The following is a 25,887-nucleotide window of genomic DNA, read 5'->3' on the forward strand; positions in this document are numbered from 1 at the left end:
AAACGGCCCACTGGATGGACCTGAAGAGGTGGAGAGATGTCCGTGTCTTCCCGGTGCAGTCAGTCCCCGCAGCCTGTGCCAACAAAGCTGCCCCGTCTCACGGGGCTTGGCACAGGCAGCCTGCGTCGAAGCAAGGCAAAATTAGCGATGAGCTGAATTTGGCACTCCACGTGCCTCTAGAAGCAACGTGTTTAGCCTGGTGCGGTCTTTGAAGAGCAGATCCTGAACTATCAAGTTTTCTCCCCGTGCCCATCAGTGGCTTCTCTCTTCAGACCGGGCTGTACATCTCGATTTCGCAGGGATGCGCAGTTCCCACAGGCGCTTCTTGGTGCGAGCAAGGATGCTGCAAACCGGCCTTGGGCTGTCCCCGTGGCCGCTGGCTCTGGGGCGAGCTCAGGAGCACGCTGCTGGGTGGGCTCACTCAGCCGACCCGTCCTCCTCCTCCCAGCTGGGATGGTCACATCCAAATTTTTTCTTCCTGCGGGACAAGCATCTGCATTGCAAACCGCTACCAGAGCCGATATGAACCAGCGTAAAGGTTGTAACGGGGGCAGGACCCACGCTGCCTGCTGCTGGCAGAGATGAGGCTTCATGAGAACTTTGGGGTCTCGGCCATCAGCGGCACAGGCTGCAGGTAACAGGTCTCCTGGGCTGGCGGTGTAAGAACGTAGCTCTTGGCGTAAGGGAGGTGCATGCTTTACATGTCGCTCTGGATGAGAAGCTCTGTTCGTACGGCAATGTCTCTTTGGAGGGGGCCCTGTCAGTCAGGACAGGGTGATGTGCTGCCCGGCCTCAAGCGCGGCAGGAGCCAGGGGGAGCGGGGGATCCCAGCCCCGCCAGGGGTCTCTCGTCCTTTATTTTATTATATATTTATTATATATAATATTACATATTATATCTCGTCCTCTTTTCCATTATTTAATATTTTTGTTGGAGAGGTGCACGGCCCGATCTTGGCTGGCTTCTTGCTGTACAACAGACTTGGAGATGTACATAAAGAACAGGCTCTGAGATGAAACTCGGGGACAGGCGGAGGATTTTAGGGCTAGAAGCGCCTTGTCTGGCAGCTCCTGTTCAGCAGTGAGGTTGCATGCGTCGGCAGGACTGAGCGCGCAGTTGCTGCTCAGGAAAGTGCTAATGATGCTCCATCGATTGAGGTGGGAAAATCGCCTTACGCAGAATGAATGCACGAGGTGAGCGGTCCCGTTCCCACCGACTTTGGGGCACAGTGTCACGCTCCAGGTGTGAAATGATGCTCCTTCAATTGGTTTTTCAGACAGGGCCCCCGCGCAGCACCTTGCAGGGGCACAACAGCGTTCGATTGTTTAATGTCGTTACGTGTTATCACCCTGCTAATTGCACGAAGAGGACTGATCCTTTCTAAAGGAGGAGGCTGTACCTAGGATAGAGTCTGCAGGAAAAGTGCTGCTGAGGGGGGCGTCGGGCATCGCTTCCCGCTGCCTCCCGTTGACATTGGCAAATTGGCTGCCTCTCCCTGACTTCTCTGGGGAGATTTACTGCCAGGTGAGGCCTCTGGTTCATAGAAATTCGTGGTTTCTGCAAACCGCGTGGCTGCGCGTTTTCTCATGTGGCTTAACTTGATACGGCTGAACCAGCGAAATGTAGTTTTTAGCTCATGACAGCAGTGTGAAGCAGACCCTGGGGGCAGACAGCGGTGTTTGGTCTGGTTTTGGACAGCTGTGCAGCATAGCCGCGTAAACCAGAGCCAAACCCTGCTGAAGCCAGTGAGGCTCTGCACCGTTCTCATGGTTCATGTATAAAAATGCATTACAGCGGTTGGACTTTGGAGTTTTAGAAACAACTACGCAGCCTCCAGCCATGTGGCTATCGAGGAGAGCCGCCTTTTATTCCTTGACCAGAACACGGTATTTGTGTGTCTGCGGATGTGCGGTTGCACAGGATGCAAAGGAGGCAAAAAGTTCTCGCCTGTGGCTTCGGGGTTATTTCTAACACGGTTGCAAAACGCCCCCGTGGCATGTTCCTCCTGCGGGAGGAGACGCTGCCCCAGCCTGGGCGCTGCCCTGCGTCTTCTCCTGCCCTGCGTCTTCTCTTGCTCTGGGTCTTCTGTCCGGGCCAAGCAGAGGTGTGGCGGTGGATGCACAGAGTTTGCCGCGTGTCTGTGTTGGAGATCAGCCCCTCGCGTCGCGAGAGGGGCCGAGGCTACCGCTGGGGCCTCCTCAGTCCGAAGCTCGTTCCTCCCAGGCGTTTCTCCAGCAATCTGTTTCCTGCAGCAGGTGAGCGGTGCCTGTCTGGAAGAGTTGCTCATCATGATCTTTATCCAAGAGCTTTAATCCGTGCCCTAAGCCCTGCCGGCGGAGCGCCTGGAAGATAAGGAGGGATTGAACATCGGATGGGGAGCTGCGGGAAGGAGCAGCGCGCGTGAGGGGCGGTTGTGAGCACTGAGTGGGGGTGGCAGAGGGGGCTCTGGCTGGGACAGGGGGTGGCAGGGCACAAGCGGGGACTTCCAGCTGGGCACAGGAGTGGCTGCGGACAAGGACGAAGGTGAGGGAGGAGGCCAGGAGGTGCGGGAGCGGCCACGGTTCGGTGTGGCACCGCAGCCAGAGCCGGACCTGGGGGTCCCGCGGGATCCCCCCGCCCGCTGCGGTGCTTCACCCCGGGGATGGGCTGAGGGGGGCACCCGAGGGGCCAGGCAGGGCTGCGTGCGGGGACCAGCCCGGGGCACAGCACAGCCCTGCGGGGGACAGGCACGGCCAAGTCCCTGGAGGTCCCTTGGGGTGAGAATACAGCGGGAAACCCCTCCGTGCTCCTCCCCGGGAACCACCAGCGGGGATGCCCCACGCCGTCTCCCCGGGGGCTGCCCACAGCCGAGCCCCGCTCCCTCCCTCCCCCCGGTGCAATCCCCCCTCCTACACAAGCCCGGTGCAACCCCTCCGGTACGAGCCCCCCCTTCTCCCCCCCCCCCCGGTGCAATCCCCAACCCTGCGGGGCGAAGAGGAGGAGGAAGGCGACGGAGGAAGGAAGAGCCCCGTCCGGCTCCAGCTTCCTCCGCAAGCCCTGCCTCGGTGCACGGTGCCCGCCCCCGGCCCTCCCCCGCCTCTCCCCGTTGCATGCACCCCACCGCCGGGGCGAGCCGCGCCGCGCCGCTCCGCTCCGCTCCCCCGGGCAGCCCCCGCCGAGCAACAGTTTGCCCCCCGCCACCCCCCCCAAAGTGGTGGCCGCCTCTTCCCCGGGGGACCCCCCTCTCGGCGCCGGGAGGAGGAGGTGTAGGGGAGGGGGGGGGCTCGGGGGGGGCTTCGCGGAGCCGCCGCCGCTTTGCAGCGCTGAGCACTGCCGCTCTCATCGCTCCGCCGGAGCCGGGACCGGGAGCGGAGCCGGGAGCGGCAGAAGGAGCTTCTCGCATCCCGGTTTCTCGTCTCCCCGCAGCGATGGAGGGGGGCGGCGGGGCCGCGGCGCGGTTCCTCTCCGCCGGGCGCAGCCGGTTTCTCCTCCGCCGACCGGAGCGGAGCAGCCCCGCCGCCGGGTACCGGCCCCCCTGCTAAGCTCCCGGGGGGCGCCCAGCCCCATCCTGCACCCCCTGAGCTCCTTGTGCACCCCCTGAACCCTTCGTGCATCCCCCCACCCCCCAACCCCTTGTGCATCCCTTTGTGCATCCCCCGAACCCCTTGTGCATCTCCCCCACCCCTTTGTGCATCCCCTTGCGCACCCCCCCAGCCCCCTTGTGACCCCCTCTACGTGGCTTCCAGTCGTCCGTCCCCGTCCCCCCCCCCCCTTGCATGCAGCCCTAGGGCTGCGGGAAGCGGGGCCACGCACCATGGGCACCAAGCAGACCAAGGGCTGCCAGCCGGGCAACGCCGGCGAGAGCCCCCCGGCCCATCACCGCAAGAAAGTCCCCCCCAGGGAAAGGGGGGACTTCCTCGCCTCCCTCGTGGTGAAGTCCGGCGAGAAGTTTGGGAAGGGTGGTGGGAGCAGCTTGCCCCCTTACCACCGGCGCATCTGCATAATCCAGGACATGCTGGGGCTGGTGAAGCAGGGGAAGCAGGAGGAGGCCACGGAGCTGCTGAGGCACCTGCGGCAGGTGAGGATGGGCAGGTTTCTCCTGGGGGGGGGGATGTGGGTGGGTGCCTGCTTTGCGGTGGGGGGGAAAAGGCAATCTAGGAGCAAAACACCATCCCGGTTTCGAAAGGTTGCTAGCAAAGAGGGGGGCACGCTCCGTTTCTGCAGGTCGTGGCGGAATTTTGGGGAAGCGGCTGAGGAGCTGCGGGGTGGTCATGGTGTTGGAGATGGGGAAAATAACCTCGGGGAGGTGGTTTGCATTGTCTGCAGCGAGGAACCCTGCCGGGTGCGTTATTCTCCTTCCCCTCCATCGCTTGCGCTGATAGCTCTGGGCTTTGCAGTAATGCGCAGCCCACTCAAGGAGGTGCCCACTCAACTTTCAAAAAGTTTGGTGTTTAAAGCAGCTCTGTAAAAGCGCTGAGGCAATTTGAGCTAGCAGCTTTTGAGAATCGGCTTTCCCGGCTCAGAAATACCAACAGTCGGCAGCTTTGCTTTTTATCTTTTTCTTTTTGACACATGATCTCTCGGTGGAGTTTTGGTAGCGTTGACTGGGGCTCGTAGCAATGAACATGCGAGACGCTGTGCGAGAACGAGGAATTAATTGTACGGAGCCCGAGACCTTTCCCCTTGAAATTCTGTTTGAGCTGGGCATTAGCGGAGAAGCAACACTACGGAAAGTTGCTGTGAGCAAACAGAAAGGCAGCCGAGGAGCAGTGCTCTGTATCCAGCAAATTAGCATTTAACCTTTTCTACTGATAGATGGTGATAAAAAGACCCAAGCGCTGGGTATTTTCAAGGCTCTGGGGTACACGGGGCTTTAAAAACCGGCAAGTTTTCCATGCAAACTGAAAACAGCCCTGTCTTCAAGCTTGATTTTTTTTTTTTTTTTTTTTTTTTGCCTCCCAAGGAGCCTGCTGGGCACCCAGCTGTTTGGTGTAACCAGTTCTACCACCTGGGGAAAAGTTGCTCAGATCTTTGCTGGGTATTGGGAGCTGCTTTCTTGCCCCGTAGATCTGCTCCGTGTCAGTCTGTCCGTGTGAAAACAGCTGGTCCAGAGCCTTGCGGTTTTCTTCTTGATGTTGTTTTGCATTCCCCCCCCCCCCCAATTTCTGGTCCTGTTAGCTTCTTAGCAAGTGGATGTGTTGGTCGGGGCATGTCCCTGACCCCTTCGCTCCCCCCCCGAGGGGCACGCTTCCATTCACCCCATCAGCCAGGGTCGCTCTGCCTGTCCCCTTTACGTGACTCAGGACTATCTTTGGAGCATTCCAGCTGAGAAATCCGAACAGTTTCATATGTGTTTGTGGTCCTTCACAGAAAGCTCTCATGATTTACCCTCAACCTTGAGATACGATGCTTTTTCCGAGATGAACGTGCCCCCTCTCTGGGAGTCAGGGGTACGACTCTTTGGGACAATGACCTCTCCGTGCAGGATCTGTGCGGCCGCGGTGGGTCAAACACGTGGCCAGGAAAACCCCGCCTGGGGCAGAAGTGGCCGTGAGTTGGGCAGCAGATCCGTGCCAAAATGTTGCACCCTCTCAGCCCCGCCAAAGCCCTATCGTCGTGCCGGCAGCCCATTGGAGCTGGCAGAAAGGCGAGTGCTAATTTTAGAAGGTGTTTATATCAACACCCCCCCCACCCCCCCAAAAAAAAAAAAAATCTTGGTGCCTGTGAAGTACCGTGAGTCGCTCCCAAGTTCTCCCTGGCTTCAGATACTGGTTTTTCTCAGCAATGCTCTGGACCGTCATCTCCCTCCCCGCGGGTTGGCCGTGCAGGGTGTGAGGGAGCTGGGACCTGTCACAGCGGCTGCCCCAGTGACAAATCTGACCGTGGGGACATCCCATCATCTGACTAAGGGGGGGGGGGGGGGGGGGAACCAACTAGAAATTAATTTTAAAATGCTGGGGGAAGCGAGGAACCTGTTACAGTCAGATAAGTCTTTGTGAGTGAGTGTTTCTGAAGAGCTTGCTCTGATAAAATATATCTTAGAGTGTCAAAATAGGGAACACTTTGTCCTAGATACTATAATAGACTCAAAGCACATTTTTAATGAGGCGGTATTATTCCTCGCCTCTGGGTAACGAATGTGGGATGCCCCAATGAACAAATGGTGGTTTTCCACGGGCTGACTTTTGGGGGTGCATCGGTGGCTGCAAGGGATGCTCAGCTGGGGCTGTGAGGCAGCGGGAGCCTTCGAGAGCTGAGCTCCTGCCGCCTCCCAGCCTGAAAATGCAGATTTGGGGGGAAGGATGAGCTTCCCCCTGCAGAGGAGGAGGGATGGGTGAGCGCAGTGGGGCAGAGACCTCTTCTCATGAGCTATTAATATGGTATGAACCACAGAGGGGCTGTGGTGTTGGTTGGTGCGGGCAGTTGCTAAACAGAACGTGCGATGACGCTGATGCTGCGAAACTGGGGGTTTTGAACCTAGGGACCTGGTGCCCAGCTCTCAGCTTTGTTTGGTCTTTGTATTTATTTATTTATTTATTTAAATCGCAGCTATTTAGGTCGCTGGGAGCCTTTCCACTGACTTCAAGTTCTGAAGTCAGCCCAGCGTGCGCGCAAGGGGGTAGGTGACAGCATCCCCACGGTTTGGAAGTGCTCCGTCCTTTTTTTTTTTTTTTTTTTTTTTTTTTTTAAGCGGGACGAGCACGTTGCCAAACCTAGGGCTGACCACCTTTCCTTGACGTAACGCCCTGCCCGACCCACCCCCTGCCAGACGAGGTTTGGGGTTTTCTCCTCTCTCCTGCCAGGCCCCCCCCCCCCAAAAGCTGTGTTTGATAATCGGCCAAAGGGTAGGGCAGCAAAACCGCATTTTAAAAGTTGTGCCAGAGCACGGACAGGTCCACGCTGCCACCAACGTCCAGCGTGGCCTTTTGCATTCCGCCGAATTTACCCCTCCGCTGAAACGGGAGCGATGCTGTTTTCTTCACAGGCTCCGGTGAGGATTAATCAGCGCTTCCAAGAATGCTTGGAGGTCGCAAACAACGATAAAAGCGCTAAGGTACTGACGCGGGCTTCTTTTGGTTTAAAAAGGTAAAAACCGCGAAGGGCAGACGGCCTTATTTGCTTCGAGGCCGCTCGTTGGAGAGGTCGGCAGCGGTCTCCAGCGCGGAGGCGATTCGATCCCGCTGCCTGCCCGCAAAATAACACCGCTGTTATTGCTGCGGGCGGGAGCTGGCGGCGGCCGGTGGAAAGGGTACGCGCTCCTTTGGCACAGCCCACCTGATTTAAAAGACAGGTTCCTTAGCTAGAGAATACCGGTTGCTCTTTCCTTCCGCCCCGGTAACGCCGTCAGCCGCCTGGAGCTCAAACCCCACGCTGCAAAGTTAAAATCTCCTCCCAAAAAAGCGCCGTCCGCTGCCCTCTTTGGATGAGGGGTGTTTTCCCGTAAGCTGTCCTCGCCAGCGCTGCGGGGGGGGGTGGTTTGGGCAGTTAAACGCATTGGAGGAGAAGTGGAAATACAGTGAAGTACTCCATGTTTTAGTGAGGCCGGAGTTTGGGGTTGCAAGAAGCCTGCTGGTCACCTGGATGGAGCCGGTTGCCTTTCATGGAAGCGATTCCTGTGCTGAATGACTTTGAATCCAGTTTCTCCGCTCTAAAAGCGACTTCCCAGATTTACCTGTTGGCATCTTCTCTGCTTTCCCGCAAGGAGCTGCTGTAGGGCCTCACCCTTCTTGGAGAAAACTGAATTAATTGAGGGTGTCCAGCACTTGGAGAAGCCTGGGACCCTTACCCCGACCCTGCCGGCCGTCACCGGTGGGAGAATTGCGGCTCCTCTGTGCTGATGAATTGCTGTGCCCCCTACCACCAGTTGCAGAATAGAATAGGCTTTAATATTACATAGTGCATCACTTTTTTTTTTTTTTTTTTTTTATTGACGCAGTCTTGAGTTTCAGTGGTTAAAGCGGCCAAGCGCTGTCAGTATATTAAATTCTGGGAGTGTCTCTCCTGCTGGGGAGAGGATTTGTAAAACAAAGCATGTTTTCTTCCTCTCCGCTGCCAAACGGATCGTTTTTCCCAAGTGAAATGGTGAGGCGCTTCCCAGCACATTACGTTTCACTCGAAGAATTTGCCATTGGTTATGGCTCGACTTGGAGTTTTTGCTGGGCTGTTGCTGCTGCCGCTGCTGCTCCGGCCGTGCTGAGCTGGTGGGAGAGAGGAGGAGGAGGAGGAGGAGGAGGAGGAGGAGGAGGCGGCATCCACTGCCTCTGTGTATCACCTGCCCGGGGCAGGAGGTGTACGAAAGTTCCAGGAATTAACAACAACAAAAAAAAAAAGGGGTGGGAGAGGGAGGGAGGGCAAAGTATCGTAATAAAGCCTCCGGGCGCTGAAGATGGCCAGAAGCCAAATGGCGAGGTCCAAAGGGCAGCAAAGCTTCACGACTTCTAAGGTGGCTTCTCTGCTTGGGCCAGGCTCGTGGGGGCAGGGGGCGGAGGGCAGGGGAGAGGGGTCGGGGTCCCAAATGGGCAAAGAAACCACGATAAGTCCGATTTGCAAGGGGCTGGGGGGGCAAACGTGCTCTGGTGGCCACCGAGCCGGGCAGGCAGCGGCGGGCAGCCTGGGCTCTGTCCCCCAAATACATCCCTGCCGTGGGGGCAGGTGTCCAAAAGCCGCCCCTTGGGTTTTGCAGCCCCGGGGTGGGGGGGAGTAAGGCACGACGTGTCCCGACGTCTGTCCCGCTGGGTCGGTGATTAAATGCCTTCTACTTCGGAGCAGCTGCCTGGTGCCGTGGGGACTGCGTGGCGCAGGGATGCTTTGTTAATTAAATGATGACTATCTTCATCGTAAGAGGGGGCTTGGCCAGGGGGGAACTGTTTAAAAAATATTAATTTTAATATGGGTAATATAGAGACAGTTCACTTTGGGCACCTGTGGCCTTCTCCCCACTACACCGGAGCAAAGGGCTACGTGATGAAATGAAAAAGCAATTATGAGGGGCAATTCTTCTGCTTAATTAACGTTGGTAAGCGCATTAAATGGCAGCTGATGTAGAGGGAGGGCTGTTTATCCCAGTTGTCCCTGTGATTTATATCACACCTGCCCTTGTTTTCTTCCCCCGGTTCCCCCAGCGCTCGGGATTTTGTGCTTTCAGGGGAGGCGGGAGCTGCGGGGGGAGTTTGGCGCAGGGCTGGGGGGGCAGTGAGCCCCGGCCGAGGGCTGGGCCGGCCCGTGAGGGAGCAATGAGACATCGACAGGCCGGCAACCTTCCCGGGGAGGGTAAGCACTGCTTCTGGAGCTCTCAAAGAGAGAAATACAGATGTTCGCAAACCCACCAGGGCAGTCGGCTCCAGCGTCTGGTGGGTGCCCGGAGATGCTGAGATGGGCAGGAGAAGGTTTACCTGAGGTCAAACCGGCTGGGCAGCGTTACACCCGGCTGGGTTGGAAAAGCAGGCACCCATGAAGATGGTTTTGGCCCCTTGTTGTAACTTTGCGCGCTCGGTAAAAGCTCCTGATCTGCGTGGTGCGCTTTGTGTTACACAATGTGCACCTTCAGGGTACGCGCTGTGGGTCAGGAGTGCTGTCAGGGTTACTGATTTACCCAAACTGCTCTTAAGAGACAGAGATGCTGTTGCGTAGTAGATCCCCAGGGAGGTGGATGTGTTGTCGGGTGAGTTTGAGATGACTGTGGCGGCTCTGACAGCTCAGCGGGATGAAGGGGATGTCTTTCAGTGCCGCCCTCTCTCAGATTCAAACTTTTCTCCCCGAAGGATGCCGGCCCTGGGGGTTTGCTCCGGCCTCGAAGCACGTGCTTCACCCCTGCCGATGCCGAAACTGCTTCAACGTTCCTCCTCAGCCATGCGATTTGATGTGCGTATTGACATCTCGAGCAGACCTCGGGGAGCGCTGCCCTCTGGTTGAGACGATGCAGCTTGGCCGCAGCCCGCGGGTGCCTCGTGGCTACACTGTGCCGCTCGGCGCTTGCTCTTCGCCCTGCACCCACCAGCCGTGGGGCATCGCCCCCGTGGAGACCCTCCGGTGGCCCCTGGGATGCAGGAGGACCTTTGGCATCGTTTCTGCCACGCGAGCGAATGCCTGGTTCCTCCTCCTGACCGCGAAGAGCAGATGAGGGGTTGGAGGGGATGGGGTTTCTCGGCTCCCCGCAGCCTGTGAGCTGCCGGCGGGAGCACAGGGATGATGGGGTTTGCTCCCCGGGGAGCGGGGGCTCGCTCTGCCTGCAGCGCCGGGCACCGCACGGTGGAAGTTGGGCAACCTGGTGGGGCGGCTTTGGGATTAGCACTTGTTTCCTTTGGGTTGCTGATGAAACCGCCAGCGGTCCCCACGGTTATTTTTAACCCTTAGGCTGTTGGTGGCGGCAACAGCAAATGACCGTGTTTGGCAACGTGGGGCGTTTTCTGCCCCAGACGGGGTCTCTGCTCTCCTGGCCGTGCTCCCTAACCCTGCCCTGATGCCGGCTGCCCTACTGCAGCGTCCTTTCTCCGCTTGCATCCCATCCTGGCTCCTTCTGCTCTTTTTCCTTCCCCCGTGGGATGCACAGGTGGATGCATCCCAGTGTCTGCTTGGCATCAGAGCAGCCTGGTTTTAATTAACCCCCTGGAAAGTGGCTGCTGCCGCTGCTCCTCCTAAGGAAAACGTGTCTTTGGGGGATGCCGAGATGCAGGGAGGGAGGGGGAGGCCAGGCAGCGCTGGGGAGGGCAGAGGCGGTACGTGCTTGGCAGCGTGGGCTCGGTCCCTGGAGCCCCCCGCGCGGCAGTGATGCTCACCTTGCCGCTGGCACGGAGCACAGCGGGTTTTCTCTTCTAGCAGGGATGTCCCCGCTGGGATCGGGGAATCCGACGTGTAAGGAATCAGCGTTGCTAGTGGCTGCAGTGATGCAACACACTCGATGCACCCGCGCAGGCCCTGCTCGGCGGTGAGGGAGCCTGAGCAGGGGGGAGATCTCCTCGCATCTGAGAAGCGTCTCTCCTGCACTGGCTCCCTCCGTGGCCGCTTTGCCAAGGCTCAGCCTTTCCCCCATCCCAGCTGCCGGCCGGGAGCGCTGCGTGCCCCGGGGAGGTGGTGGCTCCCACGCGCGCCATGGCTCAGGAGGTGATGCAGCGCGGGGCTGCCTCCTCTGAAAGGGTCAGGGATGAAACTGGTGGGTCAGACGTTGGGTTCTTTCCTCTGGACCCGCCGAGCCGGGCTGGGTTAGGCTGGGCTGGCTTCCACCGGGCTGGGCTGGGCTGGGCTGTCTGCTGCTCCCGAAGGGAGGAGGAGGTTCTCCCTGTGCCCCTCCGGAGCCAGAAATCTTGAGCTGGGAGAGGTTAATGGTTGCAGTTGGCAAGGCAGCCCCTATTCAACAGTTTATCTGTTCATAGAATAGCTGGAATGTGTCTTCCCCCCTCCCCAGGCAGCTGCTGCTTCCACATCCGATGTGAAGCACAGGCAGCTCTGGGCTCCAGCCCTCAGACAGGCTGGCATGCACCTTTTTTATTTATTTTTTTTTTTCCCCCCTTTTCCTTTTTATCTTGCTTCAAACTGTAACCCCCCCGCGTCTGAGGATGCCTTCTCTCTCTTGCCAGCGCGTGGGTGTGAGGGCTGTGCGGGGAGAGACCTCCCGGCAGATCCCAGCACTGGGACCTGCGCGGCGATGGTGTGCCGGGGGTCTCGGGGAGGGGGCAGGGGGGGGAGGGATACAGGATGCGCTTGAAATTCAATATATTGTAGCTTCTTGATAGTTTTACATCAATAATACTATTCTGTGTGTTGGGGGGGGGGGAGTAGAGACCACGGCCTCCTCTCAGGTAAGGGAGATGGTTATATATTAATATTAATTTCATTCTCGTACAAAGAGATCTAGGATTGTTTTAGCATTTAACTTCTTCCGCAGGTCCCAGCCAAAAGCCTAATGTGATTTAATGCATAATTCCCTTTCTGTCTTTTGTGTATCTCAGCCTCTTCCTCCTCCGAATTTTGGAGAAAAGATCAGCGAATGGTAAATTTAATCTTGCCTCTGAAAGCAAAAAGGAAATTATCCTTTCCATTCCTCCCCAAGCAGAAGGTTTTAGCTCCAATTACTCCTGGCTCTGACCGTGCTGCTTTGCGAGCAGGAGCTGCTTCGAGCTTTCTGCTTTTCTCAGATCTTTTCAAGGCCTCTTTACCTTTCAGACTTTATGTCTTTCAAAGGCAGCGACGCTTTCGTTGCGCGAGGGTTTGAGCACCGCCAGCTCAAGGGAGAGCCTCAGACGCGCTGGAGCCGATGGGAGATGTCTCCTTCCTCCTGCCTTTGGGTGTCTCAATGGGTAGCTGGTTCCTTAGGGCCTCTTTATATTACATCTTCCTAAAGGTCTGGCTCTCTTTCTGTTACAGAGCAGGACTCAGGTTTGGTATCAGCGGAGGAATTTCTTTATGAGACGTTTCTGGGTTTTGCGCGGGTTCCAAGAGCCTGCGCATCCCCCTTGGCCCGTGGAGAGGGTTTCCTCGAGGTCTGCTGTCCAGGGGCGGTGGATTGGGCTGCCGCCTGCTGCTTTCAGTCCTTTAAACGTCCCCTTTGCCTTTCAGGCTGGTTTCTGAGAAGTAGCAGCAGCGTTTCCAGGGCTGCTCCGCTGCCGCCCCGCTCCGCCTGCCCGTCCCTCCGAGGTTTTGCAACGTCTGTGGCTGTGCCGGGGCAGGGGATTGCATTCACGTCTTGCACAAGAGATTATTTCTGAGGCACCGTCCCTAAACTTCTAACTGTAATTGAGTTGAAAGGAACGTTGGTTAATTAAAGCAGAGCCCAACCAACCAGGCTGCGCTCCCAGCAGGACCCTCAAGCGCCGATGGCGGGTGTGCGTGTTTCTTCGGAGGATGGGGAAGCGTGTGCTGGGTTTCCCAGCTCCTTGCTTTTACGTTTAGCCTCAGGAAATGAGAAGATGAGTGCTAGCTGGGAAAGCAAAAGTATGCCCGGTTAGAAAAGGTGAGCCATCAGCGTGGGCTGTGGGTTGCAGAGCAGCTCGGCCAAGCTGGGGGGGACGGGGCAAGCGCTGGCCCCTGCCCTCACCCAGCCGGGGGGATGCTTCCTCCCCCTCCGAAGCATAGAATCATCATAGAATGGTTTAGGTTGGAAGGGACCTTGGAGACCATCCAGTCCCACCCCCCTGCCCCGGGCAGGGCCACCTCCCCCCAGCCCAGGGTGCTCCAAGCCCCGTCCAACCTGGCCTTGAGCACCTCCAGGGATGGGGCAGCCACAGCTTCTCGGGGCACCCTGCGCCAGGGGCTCACCGCCCTCAGAGTGAAAAATTTCTTCCTCACATCTCATCTAAATCTCCCCTCTCCCAGTTTGAAGCCATTCCCCCTCGTCCCATCACTACGTGATGAGCTTGGAAAGCATTATATTAAAAGTAACAACAATAGCGCCTTTAATGGCTCTCATATCTTCATCTCTCGCAGGCGGGAGTCTGCTTTGTCCAAAGATTCCTCATGTTTGCGAGGCCGAAGGGGCTATAAGCAAAGCTGTGCCCGGGAGCCCCCGGTGCCGCGGCCGGGTACCACCCTGGGAAACGCTCCCGGAGTTTGATTCTTCTTCTGTCTCTGGGGATGCTTAAACTGAGCCCACTCGGGGGATGGCTGGGAGCCGGCGAGCAATTAATTACCATCTTATTCTGCAGAGCTCTTCCTTCGCCCCCGTCCTCCCTGAGGCCAGGCGGATCTTTTTGGCGCAACAATTAAATCCCAGCAGGGGAAAGCAAAAGCTGCTGAGGAAGGAGAGCAGACGTGCCCTCAGCCTTTTGCAGTCTACGGTGGGAAATGGTTGTTTCAGCCGGAGATGTGCCGAGGGTTTCTGCTGGGACACCTCCCTCCCCGTTCAGAGCCGGTCCGCCGGAGCACGGTGCTTGCGGTGGGGGCTGGTACCATCTCTCTGACCGTGGTTTGGGGGCCCCCGCACCTCCAGCGGGAGGTGGAAAGCGGGAGGTTTGGGTTCCCGTGAGATGGGGAGTGTGGAGGCGAGAGCTTCAGGTTGGACCTGAGGGGTGCAAACCCCGAAAGGTAAAAGAGCACATTGGGGCAGAGCTCCAACTCCCGCGCGCGAGGGATGCATTTGCACCTGCCCCAGCGTCTGCCGTGGGTTTCGCTCGTGTTGAATAAGCCCCGGGCCCCGGTCCAGCCTGAGCTGACGGAAATCAGGATGGCGAAGCACAGATCTCTGCGGAAGCAGGAGTCAAACCCCTCCAAACAGCCCATCCTTGATGGTCCCCTTCTCCGAAGGTCCCCGTTGACCCATGGTGGCACGGAGGCAGAGCTAAGGAAGCTCTCATTCATTCTGGCGTTCCTTCATGTGTTTCCACATATCCCATCTATTTGGACACAGCTCTCCTCACTCCAGGATTGGAAGAGGAGGGGATTTGGGGGGAAATCTCGCTCCTGATGGCTGCTGTGGGCTTCCTGGGTGACGATGGAAAGTGTGAAGCAATTTGGGATGCGAGTGTGAATGACCGACATCCGTGGCGGCGACCGCAGCCAAAATCAGCACGGAGGGAATCTTGATTTAAGCAGTCTTTTTTTTTTTTTTTTTTTTTTGTGGGTAGGATTTTTTATTTTTTTCTTTGGTCATTCTCTAAGAAAGAGGATGTTTTCCTGTTTGGTTGTAAAAAGCTGCTTCTGCTTGGTGTAATCAGATACACTAGGCTCCTTGCTCAGAAAAGGAAGTATCTGGGGGCGTTTATTTAGGCAGCTGTTTGGCCGGGTGATGAATTGTGTATGTTTTTATTCTGGTGGGAAACGGTGATTTTGGGGTTTACATGATTTTTTTTTTTTTTTTTTTTTTTTGTATTTCTGACTCAAGTTACATGGAGATGAAAATAAGAGTTTAAAATGCAGAAAACTAATATTTTCATGTTGTTTGATGGGTTAATAAACTCAAAATATGCTGGATACGTAGGGCAGACAAAGTAAACGTCTCAAACCACGTTTAAAACTAGTTGATTCATTAGCTAGCGTCTTAATTGTACGTAATGAATTACACTTCTGGTCACCATAATTAGGGATCTTGGCCTCTCGGGTTGCAGTTTTACTTGCAGATTACAAAAAGTGCGTTTCTCCAACAAAGCCCCGATTTGTTCGTTGGCTTTGTTGCAGTGAGGTGTTTAGCGGGACTGGGTGAGTTAATGGAAACGAAGATGTTTTCTGTGTCCTTGTGAGAGCGCCAGGCTCCCCCAAAAGCTGTGTGTTTGTGCTTCAGTCTTTTCTGGTTGTTTTTTCGTCGGTGGCTTTCCTTCAAACTTTGGCGGCCGGCGGGTCCTGCTTGCCTGGGCTAACGCGAGCTGTTGAATATTAAAACGTGACCGTAGGTTGGCATCACCTTAAATTGCTTGCTCGAAATGAGTGGTTTAAAGTAAATGTGTGTAATGTTTAAAGCCGCTTTAAACAGCGGTATTAATTGAATTTTAATGTCATTGAATTGAATCCTCGTGCAACCCGTTCCTTAACTCTTCCTTAGTTGGCCACTTACTAATCTCTTTGCCGAGCCAGATGCCTTTACCTTTGGGTTTCTCATAGAATCATAGAATTATCTATATTGGAAGAGACCCTTGGGATCCATCTACCCTACTCTGCAAAGTTCTCCCCTACACCATATCCCCCAACACTACATCTAAACGTCTCTTAGACACATCCAGGGATGGGGACTCAACCACCTCCCTGGGCAGTCTATTCCAATGCCCGACCACCCTTTCTGTGAAAAATTCTTTCCTGATGTTCAGTCTAAACCTACCCTGTTGGAGCTTGAAGCCATTCCCTCTTGTTCTGTCATTAATTACCTGTGAGAAGAGACCAGCACCAACCTCTCTACAGTGTCCTTTCAAATAGCTGTAGAGAGTGATGAGGTCTCCCCTCAGCCTCCTCCTCCTCATACTAAACAGTCCCAGCTCCTTCAACCGCTCTTCATAGGATTTGTCTGCTAGGCCCTCCACCAGCTTCGTTGTCCTCCTCTGCACTCGCTCCAGCACCTTCTCAGAAGAGACTGAGCGATCTGGGAGGATCCCGCCCCTGTAGCTGCCATGTCTCGCTTACCCCCAGTTTGGAGGCACCTGCCAAGGTGGATCCTCAGAGGAGCATCCAAATTCCCTGGTGCCAGAGGGGGAAGTTACTATGTAAGTCTTCAAGAAAGATTTTACTTTCTGAGCTTCTTTCCTCTGAGCCAAATACCAGATCCCAACCCAGAATAGCCTCCGCTCTCCCTAATGGTTAGAAATCTTATGCTGGAAATAAAAACACACAAGCACAGGATAAAACATGCGAAAATACTTCATTTCTTCCATACCCCCCCCCAAACCTACTGGTTTTCCTTCAATTATATATTCCTGCGAGCCCGGGGCAAGGTTCCCAGTTCCCCGTGGTGTAAATCGCAGTGCAGATTGAGTCTTGGGGGGGGAGGGGGGAGAGAAAATGGGAGGCTTTTGAAACACCCTGCGAAAAGTGGAATTAATTTGCCCCGGCTGATGGACTCATCCATTACCTTCCCAACCAGCATCCCATTTTTCTGCGGCTGTTTTGAGAGGAAACCCTCATCTGGGCAATTCCCTTCCTCGGGCCACCTGGCAGCCTCTCGTCCAGCAGAGAAAAATCAATATATTATGATGTGCGCTATTACCAACCTGTCAGGCTGTACGATGGGAATTAGAGACTGCCTGCCTGGCGAGCGGGGCGGAGGGCTGAGATTTATACAGCCGGTCCCGACAGCGGGCTGCGCTTGATAGCTTTGGGGGAAGGGGGGGGGGGAGAGGGGGGCGGAATTAAGAGCTTGATAGCTTTGGAGGGGGATTAAGAGCGTTCAGCGCAGCCCCGTTTATTGCAGGTATGGAGCGGTGCCTGCTGCCCGCCCTCCCCGCCGCTGAGCGCGGGGCTGTGCTTTTCATCCTCTCTTCGGATGAGAAGTGTCGCTCATAACCACGTACCTAAGGGCCCTTAAAAACACTGCGCATCCCCAGCGTGGGTGATGCAAACAGGCTCCTTCCACGTCTCCGCAGCATCCCTTGCGGCGGGGCTGCGATGTCCGTGTTGCAACGGGCTTGGGGAAGACCCCGACCCAAGTGAGCGCTTGGTAGACATAGGTGAAAACCTTATTTCTGCCCAAAACGAGAGACGGCGGTGTGTCGAATGTGCTGCGGCCGCTGCTGGTCGTAGCAGGGTGGTCATAGCCCCGGCCGATGCTGCTGAGGATTCTCTGTTTGGTAGGTTCCTTTGTGCCTCAGTTTCCCCGTGTGTAAAGTGGGAGTGTAGTCTGGACCCCCATCCATCGGGGTGCGCGGGGACTCGCGTTAGGTGGAGCTTCTCCCTGGGACTTGCTAGCGCAAGCATGCTTTAAGTATGCAACTGAGTTATTTCAGTGATTTGGCTTAAGCGGGGGGAAAAGGTGTCTTTGAACTCTACGAGCACAACATCTGCTTTCTGACATCTCCTTTTTGAGTATAAAAATCCAGTCCTTTACAGGGGTGAATGCCAGAAGGGGCATGCCTTCTCTCTTGCCTCGTGGCTTTAGGACGAGGGTGTCAGCAGCTCCGAGAGCTGCTAGGGCTCTGGGTTGTCCTGGCTTTTAGGGCGCATGCATCCCTATAAACAACCCCTTGATTGTGTCATAAGCAATGTGGGACTTTGTGCGTGTGCAGCATCCAGCACAGCGGGTCCCTGCTCTCGCACGGGGACCGACTGCTGTAACTGTACCATGAGTTGACTTTCCAGTACATGGCACTGGTCGTTCGGTGGGTAGGCTGAACTGCGAAAAAGAAACAGCATTGGTGCTCGCTCTTAGCTCTTTCTGAGCTCCTGCATGTTCTCCATGCACGGCTTGGGTCTGCTTGGTCTTCCCTGCGTTTTCTTTCCCACCCTGTTGCTGCCCTGAGAAGAAAGGTGGAGAATTTGGCACGGTGCGGGTGACGGGATCAGCCCGTCTGCACCAGCCCGAGGTTTGGCTTCGGTCAACCGCTCCATCCCTGTTCAAACAGATGTAAAGCAGTTCTCTGATGAGATTAACTCCCTGAAATGTGGTAAGGAGTCTCTGCTTGGAGTGCTTTCATCTCTTGCCCATCAGCTGCTATTCTCCACCAACACAAAGAAAATAAATAAGCTAAACTCCTCTCCTGCGAGCCATTCTTTAAAAATTCTCTTTTAGCATTGCCGCATCTTGTAAATCAACTGTATTTTCTAGAAGGACTCGTGTTTGCTGATGTGCTCTCCCTTCAGAGGAGACCATGCCGGAGCAAAAATATGGAAGCCAGAAATAATCCCTGTCCTGGTGTGCCCAACGTGCCGTTCCTGCAGGTTTAGGTCATTTCACAGTGCTGCCTCTGTTGATTGCGGAAGGGTGAGAATGACATCCTGCTGCTGAGCACCACGTGTAAAGTCTCGGTGGGACCCAGCGCTGACCAAGCTCCGTCTCCGGATTCTTCATCTCCCCAAGCCGGCAGGATGCCGCAGGGCTGATTTGCAGCTCGGGTGCTCCAGGCTTTGCTGCTAATTAAAGGGAACGAAACTCTCTCCAGACGGAGCCGCACAAAGCAAAAGAGAGAGTTGGGAGAAAGAAAAGTTGGGATTGTGGTCGGGTTCTGGAGTAGGACCTGGGGGTTACGAGCTTCTGCCGTGCGTGTTTGTGCAACGCAGAGGAGGAGGCACGCTTTATTTTTTTTTTTTTTGGCCTGACCCGGCTTTTACCATTACGGCAGCTAAATGTGGAACCGAGGCGGCGATCTGGGGGGAGCGAGCAGCGGCAGCAGGTTGCAGCAAGACCGTGGCGTGTGGGGAGAGACGCGGCCTCACTGCCTGAGGCTGGTGGGCTGTGCTCAGCCCCGAGCAGAGGTCGGGAGAAAGCCCTCGGCAAACCAAAAGGGACAGGTTTGGTCAGCTTGGCCAAAAGGCTCTGCGAGGGCCGAGTGCTAACGGGGGAAGAGGAAAGGTGTATCGCCCCTGGGGAGCGGGCGGAGGGGCTCTCACGGCTCCTCTCTTGCTGGGCACCTCGCAGTCTTTGCCTTCATCACCCCTCCAAAACCCGCGTAACGGGGGGATCCGTCTGTCCTACTCGCTTCGCAGAGGGGCAGAAAGGCTGAGCGTCCCCCTGGGATAGTGGAAGGGGAGTGTCCGCTAGAGCGGGGAAAGTCCCAAGAACAGGGACGGCGGTGTCCGGAGGTGGCAGAGCCACGAGGAGGGTTGAGGGCGGCTGCTCCTTATCTCTTTCTGAGCAGGCATGTCGGGGAAGACGAGGTAAAAAAGGAAAGCGGCAACACACATTAAGTCTGCTTGTCAGCCTGCCAGCCCTCAGAAGTAGGTTTTTCCAACCTACTTACTTGTCGGTGGTGATTCTGGATGAGCCTGTGGCATCTTCAGAGAGAGAGAAGGTTTTTTTTCTTTTTTCTTCTTGTTTAATGTCTTGCAAAAGGAGTCTTTCCTTCAAGCGTGATTCTCTGGTGTTTCCTGGGCGGGGGGAGGAGGGGGAGAAGGTCCCAAGACTCCTTTGGTGTTACTGTGTGTTAAATGCCACCCCAGCCCACTGCAAATGCCGTGGTTTACCCACACCCCTCGTGCGTGAGGCTGTAGGTGTCTGGTTCACCATGGGCCAGTTGCTTCTACACTTGGAAACCGGCCCGATGACTGTGTTAGTCACGTCTCAGCGCTGTCTTGATACTGAAATCAGCTGTTTCATGGCCAATTGAGGAATTTCAGCCCAGGGTTGTGGATGTCTCAGTGGGACCGGAGCAGGGAAGGGAAAGCTCGGCTTGCCGGCAGACGGGGCTGCGCAATGAGCTCATCGTGGCTTTGCTCTTGCTCAGCTCGTCGTCTTGCAGCAAGTTTCAGCGATTGTTCAGCCCTGCCGGTGTGTCTGGAAAACAATATCCAGAAGTTGGTCCCGCGTCCTGAAGGCTTCTAGGGCTCTTCGTTCTCTGCTGTTAACTTCAGGAGAAACTGGTGGTCAAAAATATTAGTGTTGGCTATTTTGAAGTTGGAAAACGAATGTTCCTGGCTTGTAACACCGGATCCGCGGTGAGAGTTTCAAGCCAAAGGCTTTGTTCTAACACCTGTGGAAATATTCTTTGGCCATAGCATTTCACAGGGTCGAGTTTAGTTTTCCCAGGAAGGCTCAACCACCCGAGGAGAAGGAGGAGGGATTAGCAGGGTACTGTGTTACCGCCGGCATTTCAGGCCTCTGCTTCTGGCTGGGGATGGAGATGCTTCCTGGGGTGGTGTCACGTTGTAAGGAAATAGGGAAATAGCCCAGGGCACGGAGACAGAGGCTTTTCTCGCCGGGTGTTTTGCTGGTGTTCCTTCAAGGTTTGCGTAAGGGGAGGTTTTGGCTGTCCTTGCAGGCTACATGAGCAGAACTCATAGGCAAGTTTCCCAAGTGCAAAAAGCACTCCAGAAACTGGGTCCTTGTAGTGAACAAGCAAAACCCACCGTGAGCCATGGGGACACCTGCCCCGGAGGTGGTGTGTGTTGGACCCGACTGGTGTGGGCAGCAGTGTTGGGGGTCAACAGCCAGCTTTGGGGGGGGAAATTCAAAAGGATGAGGGGAACTGACGGAGGAGGAAGGATCTGCAGTAGGGTAAACGAAGGAAAAGCCAACAGCATCTACTGATATCAACCTAAAGCCATTAGGGATGGGGCAGAGGGGCTGAGCTGACTTGCCAGCTGTGTGCTGAAGGGAGAGATCAGCCCATGCTTGTGCTGGATCACCATGGTAGAGGATGTGGTTTCTTCAACGTTGCGCCTGGAGTTGTTGTTGTGCAGCTGACAGCTTGGACCTTGAGGGGCTGGAGGTGACAAGAGCCGGCCCATCAGGTGACCTGTGCTGGATGTGCAGGCTACAGGTCTTGGGCAACTAATCATCCCTGTGGAGCTGGGATGGCTGCTCCGGTTCAGGAGATGCAGCTGAAGGGTTTATCTAGGCCCAGAGAAAGCTTGGAAAGATGTGCTTGAAATAAACACTTCTGCTTAGCGCCCATCCACTTCAAGGAGACGTCAACAGTCGAGTCCAGTTCAGTGTGGTTTTAGGGGTTTTACCAGGTTGGGACAAGGCAGGGGGGAAGGCTGGGTAGGCAACTTGTTAACTGAAATACTGCTTTGCTTCTCTGTGGATGAAGACTGCAGAGTGTTAAGATGAAGGACCTGAGGGTTGCCCTGACCAGCTGACGTGTTGGGTGCCACAAGCCTTCATCCCAGAACCACCCCGTGGAGGTTTACGTCAGCATCTTTGTTGGAAGCGCAGGCTCTTCTATCTGAAAGAAAACCAGTGCCAAAAATCACAGAGTGAAGCACCAGATGTCCTTTCATCCCTTTGTCCTTCCAGGAAAGCCCTGGAGCCTGTGGAGCACCTCCATCCCTCTGCGGAAACTCCTGCTTTGGCTGGTTCCAGACTGGATATCTAATGGTTGAGTCATCGGTGCCTGTTCTGTGCAAACAGTGACTCTTTGCTGGTGCAAAGGCTCTACCTTCCTCCTGAGGGAATGCATTTGTGTGGAGCCGGGGTGTTTGGGAGGTGCGAATCAGCCCCAGGAGGAGGCGGAGGAGGCACGGTGGTGTGCGGGGCGCTGCGGATCTCATTCAGTGCAGCTCAGTGGAGCACCGTGAGCCACAGCTCATTGTCGGCACCACTTTCTTCTTGTGTCTTGGCCTCTCTGACAGTGCTAAACTTGTGAGAACCCACGGCACGAGTCCAGGCTGTTACCCGCAGTGCCGGGGTGCGGAGCTCCGCCGTGCTCCCGCGGGTGGGAAAACAGAATAGGAGCTGACATAGGAACGGCGGTCTCCGGTGTAAACCTCTTCAAGAGCTGCCTCCTGCCTTGTCACTGGGACTGACTGGTGGTCCTTTCGGTCCTCGTCTGGGACCCCAACAGTGGAGGTTGGGTAGAAGCCACTGGTGGAAGGAAAGCCCTAATCAGGTTGGGAGCTACGGGAAGTGAAAGCCCGGCCTGAAATCTGCATTGCATCAGCCCGAAGTGCGGGGGCTCTGCCGTGACTCAGCAGCGGAAGCAGCAGGTTTTCGGTGAAGCCGTCTCCTGCAAAGTGAGCTCGAGGTGTGGTTATTGTCGCGCACGAGCGTGGGCTGGTTGCGCGCTATCATCTGCCGGGCGTTGCACCGCCACAAATCCATCACGTGCTGAATTCCCTTCGTAGAAGCTTCCTGGGCAAAGGTATGTTTTCTGTCTGGGTCATCCCGAGTTCACTTGGCGCACGCTGCCGGCGTCTTCGCTGGGAAATGAAATATCAACAAGGGCGGCTTAATGGCCCTGACTGTCAAACAAAGCAGAAATGCTCTCGTTTTTAACCAGGGGAGGGACTTTGACACATCTTATTGCTGAACAAGATGTACCGCTGCCGTTCTGAGCGGGAGGGCGGGAGGGGACGCCCTTGCCTCTCCCCACCGCCCCCCCCCCCCCCCATCTCCCCGCCTTCGGGGCGCTGCGGTGGGTTTGGGGGTGCGGGAGAGCACCTCTTCCCCCTTGGCGAGGGCGCGGAGCGCAGCAGAGAGGCAGTTTATTTTCTGCGTCCCTTCATCACCACGAATGAACCCCGGGATGAATTTTTCTTCTCGGCCCGGTGCTGGGGGGGGGGGGGTGGTGGTGGTGGTGGTGGTGTCCGGCCACGTGTGGGTTAATCTGTCGCGTCCCTCGCAGCCACCGCCCTCAAACCCTTCTGCGGGGATGTGTGGTGAAACCAAGAGGAGGATCTTAATAGCGCTTACTGGAATCGGTTGCTGGCGAGTTTTTGTGCAGGGCAGAGCGCTTGTGGGAGCAGCCCAGCCTGCAAACGGCCTGTGTCTCCTGGGGTCTCCTTGCCTGCTTTTGCGCTAAATGCTCTTCTGCCCATCTCTTAAGCTGCGTTTCGCTCTGACCAGCTGATGGCCGCGGTGCGTCCCGGCCACTGCTGCTCAAGTTGTACCCTGTGCTGCCGTGAGGGGAGCGGGGTGGAGAGGGCCGTGGAGGAGTTTTGCTTAGCGAAAAACCTGCGTGAAGTGCTCTGCTAATCAAAGCCCTCTGGTTTCAGTGGGACTTAAACATGTGCTTATAGTTAATCAGGTATTTAAGTGGTTTTCTGACTTGGCAAGCATGAGATAAGATATCCTGAAGGAGGAGGAGGAGGAGGAGAGCGGAACCGTGGCCTCCCAACTCACGGTGTTTGCGAACGCGGGTGTTAAAGGCAGAAGGCAGCGGAGTGGGAGTCTGGGGGTGTGGGTTTCGCTTGCACAGACTCCGTTTCTCCCGTTTGTTCAGGGCGAGACTCTCTGCAAAGCCCACAGGGGCTTCGAGGCATCAAAGACGGCGAGAAGGGCAGTGGTTAAAGGAAAGAGGAGAGGAGCCGGGATCGGTGTGTCTCGGGCAGGTGCGTCTGAGCCTGCAGCGGAGGACAGAGGAAAGGTCCCACCAGCGGCTGATGAGCTCCCGGGGCAAACACCTCCTGGAGGGGAGGGCTCTGCCAAGTGCCCAGGGCAAGACCGGAGGGGCTCGAGGAGGGATTTTAAGGGAAAACATCTCCACTCACACCTTGAAAAGCTGCTGAGCGCGAGGCACTTGGCGGCTGTTGGGTAGAGCTGCGCGGGAGAAGGTGACGCAGTGCCTCCTCCCTCGCGGCTGCTCAGCGGTGTAAGAAATACTTCCAGTTCCCTCTCTCCTCTCGCCCTGGGGGGACGAAGCAGCGCGGTTATGAGGATTAACTCAATAAGCTCACGCTGCCCCGGGGCTGGGGACCGGGCTTTTTGGGATGCGGGAGGATGCTGCCTGCGTCTTCAGGCACCTTCGCGCCACGCTAGGTCTGCTCAGTTTTCCATTGTTTTCTCCTCCGTCTTGCTGCTGGGGAAGCTGAAGAAAAGAGAAATTATCTGCCCCAGCTGGTGCAGCAGTTGAGCAGCTAGCACGGAGAACCCTGGCTCCTGCCGCTCGTAACGAAGGGGGTCGGGAGGACCTCCCCAAAACCAGAATAACTCCATCATTTGTGAGACTTAGGGGGTCTTTGATCATCATCTTCCCCTGGGAAAAAATGGGAAAGCCACTTAATAACCAGCCTGGAAGCAGAAGGAAGAGGTGGGGACAGAGCGGGTAGCAGCTCTCCCTCCCTCCTGCTGTATCTCTCTATTTGGAGTCAGCTCTGACACCTCTGCAGGATCTTTTTACGCAGATGTGGCGCTCGGCGGTGGTCAGAGCATCGCAGGCAAAGCACTGCCGGTGGGAAACCCTCACTGCCTGCGGATGTTGGTGCCAGGCGTCCTTTGGGGCTTCAGCTGGACAGCCATGCCCTGCCTTGCTGGACGCTGCCTCAGCTCGCGTGCTGCCTATCCCCTTGGCATCGCATGCTTTTGGGCACAGCTCCTGCGGAAAAGGCATTTCACAGGCTTGATTGGGAGCTAATCGGAGAAGTGGGCGATTCCTCTACTTTTCCCCAGGCCGGAGCTGGGTGGAGGATGCTGGTTTCGGAGCGTGTCTGTTGTCGTCCCGTAATTAGGGGGATAGCTCACTGCCTCGGTGCGGCAGGTATCTTTGTGCAAAAGTGCGCGTGGTGGGTGTTTAATGAAACCGCTTCTGACCTGCCTGCTGTCGGTGTCTGGAGAGAAACGAGCCACCAGGTCCACGTCTAATTCGTGAAACGGGATTGCTGACGAGTTTGTCCTTTCCCTGCCCCGCTCCGCTAACCCCTGCCCCTCACGTGGCTTTTGGGAACACGTTGGATGGTAACCATGGGTGTACATCTCCGTTCGGCGATGAAAGCCTTTTTTTGTCATAATCACAAGAACACAATGGCACATAATAGATCCTTTTCCCTTTTTTCAGGTGAAGTTCGGAGTGCCAGCCCTCTCTGTTAAATAGCATCCTCCCTGATTGCTTCTCCCTGCCGCAACTGCTGTCGTGCACAGGTTTATCTGTTTTCCTTGCCGGGTGGTTCTTCGGCGGCTGTTCATTCCCGGTGCCGGCTGCATCCCACTGCAGGTAGAAGCAGAGCCCGCCAAGCTCATTAGGTGGCCTGGGCTGGTCTTGAATATGTCTCCATATAAATGCACAGCATTACAGTTACCGTGATTATTATGCGAAGCATAGATTATTCTAGCATACAAGTGTGTTATGTATTGATTTGCCATTGCTTTGAATCCCATTACATGAATCTGCTTTATTAATGGACTTTGTCCATGCTTGAGATTAACTGTGATGCTGGATTTGCAAATGAAAGAATTGAAATTCATGTTGTCCATGTTAATTACTTGTGTGATGCTGGTCGTCTTGGCCAGCCCTTAGAAGCTGTGGAAACCTTTATTTTTATTCCATTCCCGTTGCTCTGTCTTAAGTAAGAAAATGAGTTCGGTGCTGTGGGATTTGTTTGTTTTCCTCCTTTGCTGGAAGCCTCTTTTAACTGTTGAGAAGGTACCAAGAGTAGAGACTTCATCCTTAGTGTGGAATGGGCTGTTGTTAACTCAGGATAAGCCTTAATGCAGAAAAGGAGCAGAGAGATTTTATTTCAATGTCAAGTTCAACCCTATTTTCTCATCTCTTGCTTTGAGCTAAAATCTACCTGTCCCTTCTTCCCTCTAAGGTTTTACGGTGCAAAATTTTTAATATAGGTCTTCTTGCAGCGACAGGTAGAGGACAGGGTGCTCAGGCTAAGGCAGAAGAGGATCGTACCCATTGCCTTGCCTGCCAGGGCATGGTTTTGGCTATGGCAAAACATTTCACCTTCTGATTCGGGTGTGGGGTTGCTTTCCGGAGGTACCGACGGGCAGCCCAAGAGCGCGGCAGCGCATTGGAGACGTATTTGGTGTGCGTAGGGTAGTGCCAGTGGTGTACGTTGCAGTGTCTGGCTCTTCCCTTGCCGCTATCTATCCAAATCCGTTTCTGTCCCGGCTGTCCTCTCGCCCAGGCTTCTGCAGTGGCATAAATGGCACCAAAAAAAGGCTTGAAATGTTTTTATTGG

The 25,887-nt window shown here is 55.6% G+C and overlaps 1 protein-coding gene across 1 annotated transcript in view; it reads left to right on the top strand.

Annotated features, from left to right (window-relative positions):
- Positions 1–3,793: 3,793 nt before the first annotated feature.
- The window catches only part of LRRC75A (leucine rich repeat containing 75A), a gene marked incomplete at its 5' end in the record, with an annotated part of 90,589 nt that continues 68,495 nt past the window's right edge, over positions 3,794–25,887 (top strand). Inside the window, one exon of the mRNA XM_082492916.1 lies at positions 3,794–4,057. Within this exon, the coding sequence (XP_082349042.1) occupies positions 3,794–4,057 (264 nt within the window). The remainder of the gene's footprint in view (positions 4,058–25,887) is intronic.

Source organism: Vanellus vanellus, assembly GCF_965231255.1.
Source record: "Vanellus vanellus genome assembly, chromosome: 19".
NCBI classification, from domain to species: domain Eukaryota; kingdom Metazoa; phylum Chordata; class Aves; order Charadriiformes; family Charadriidae; genus Vanellus; species Vanellus vanellus.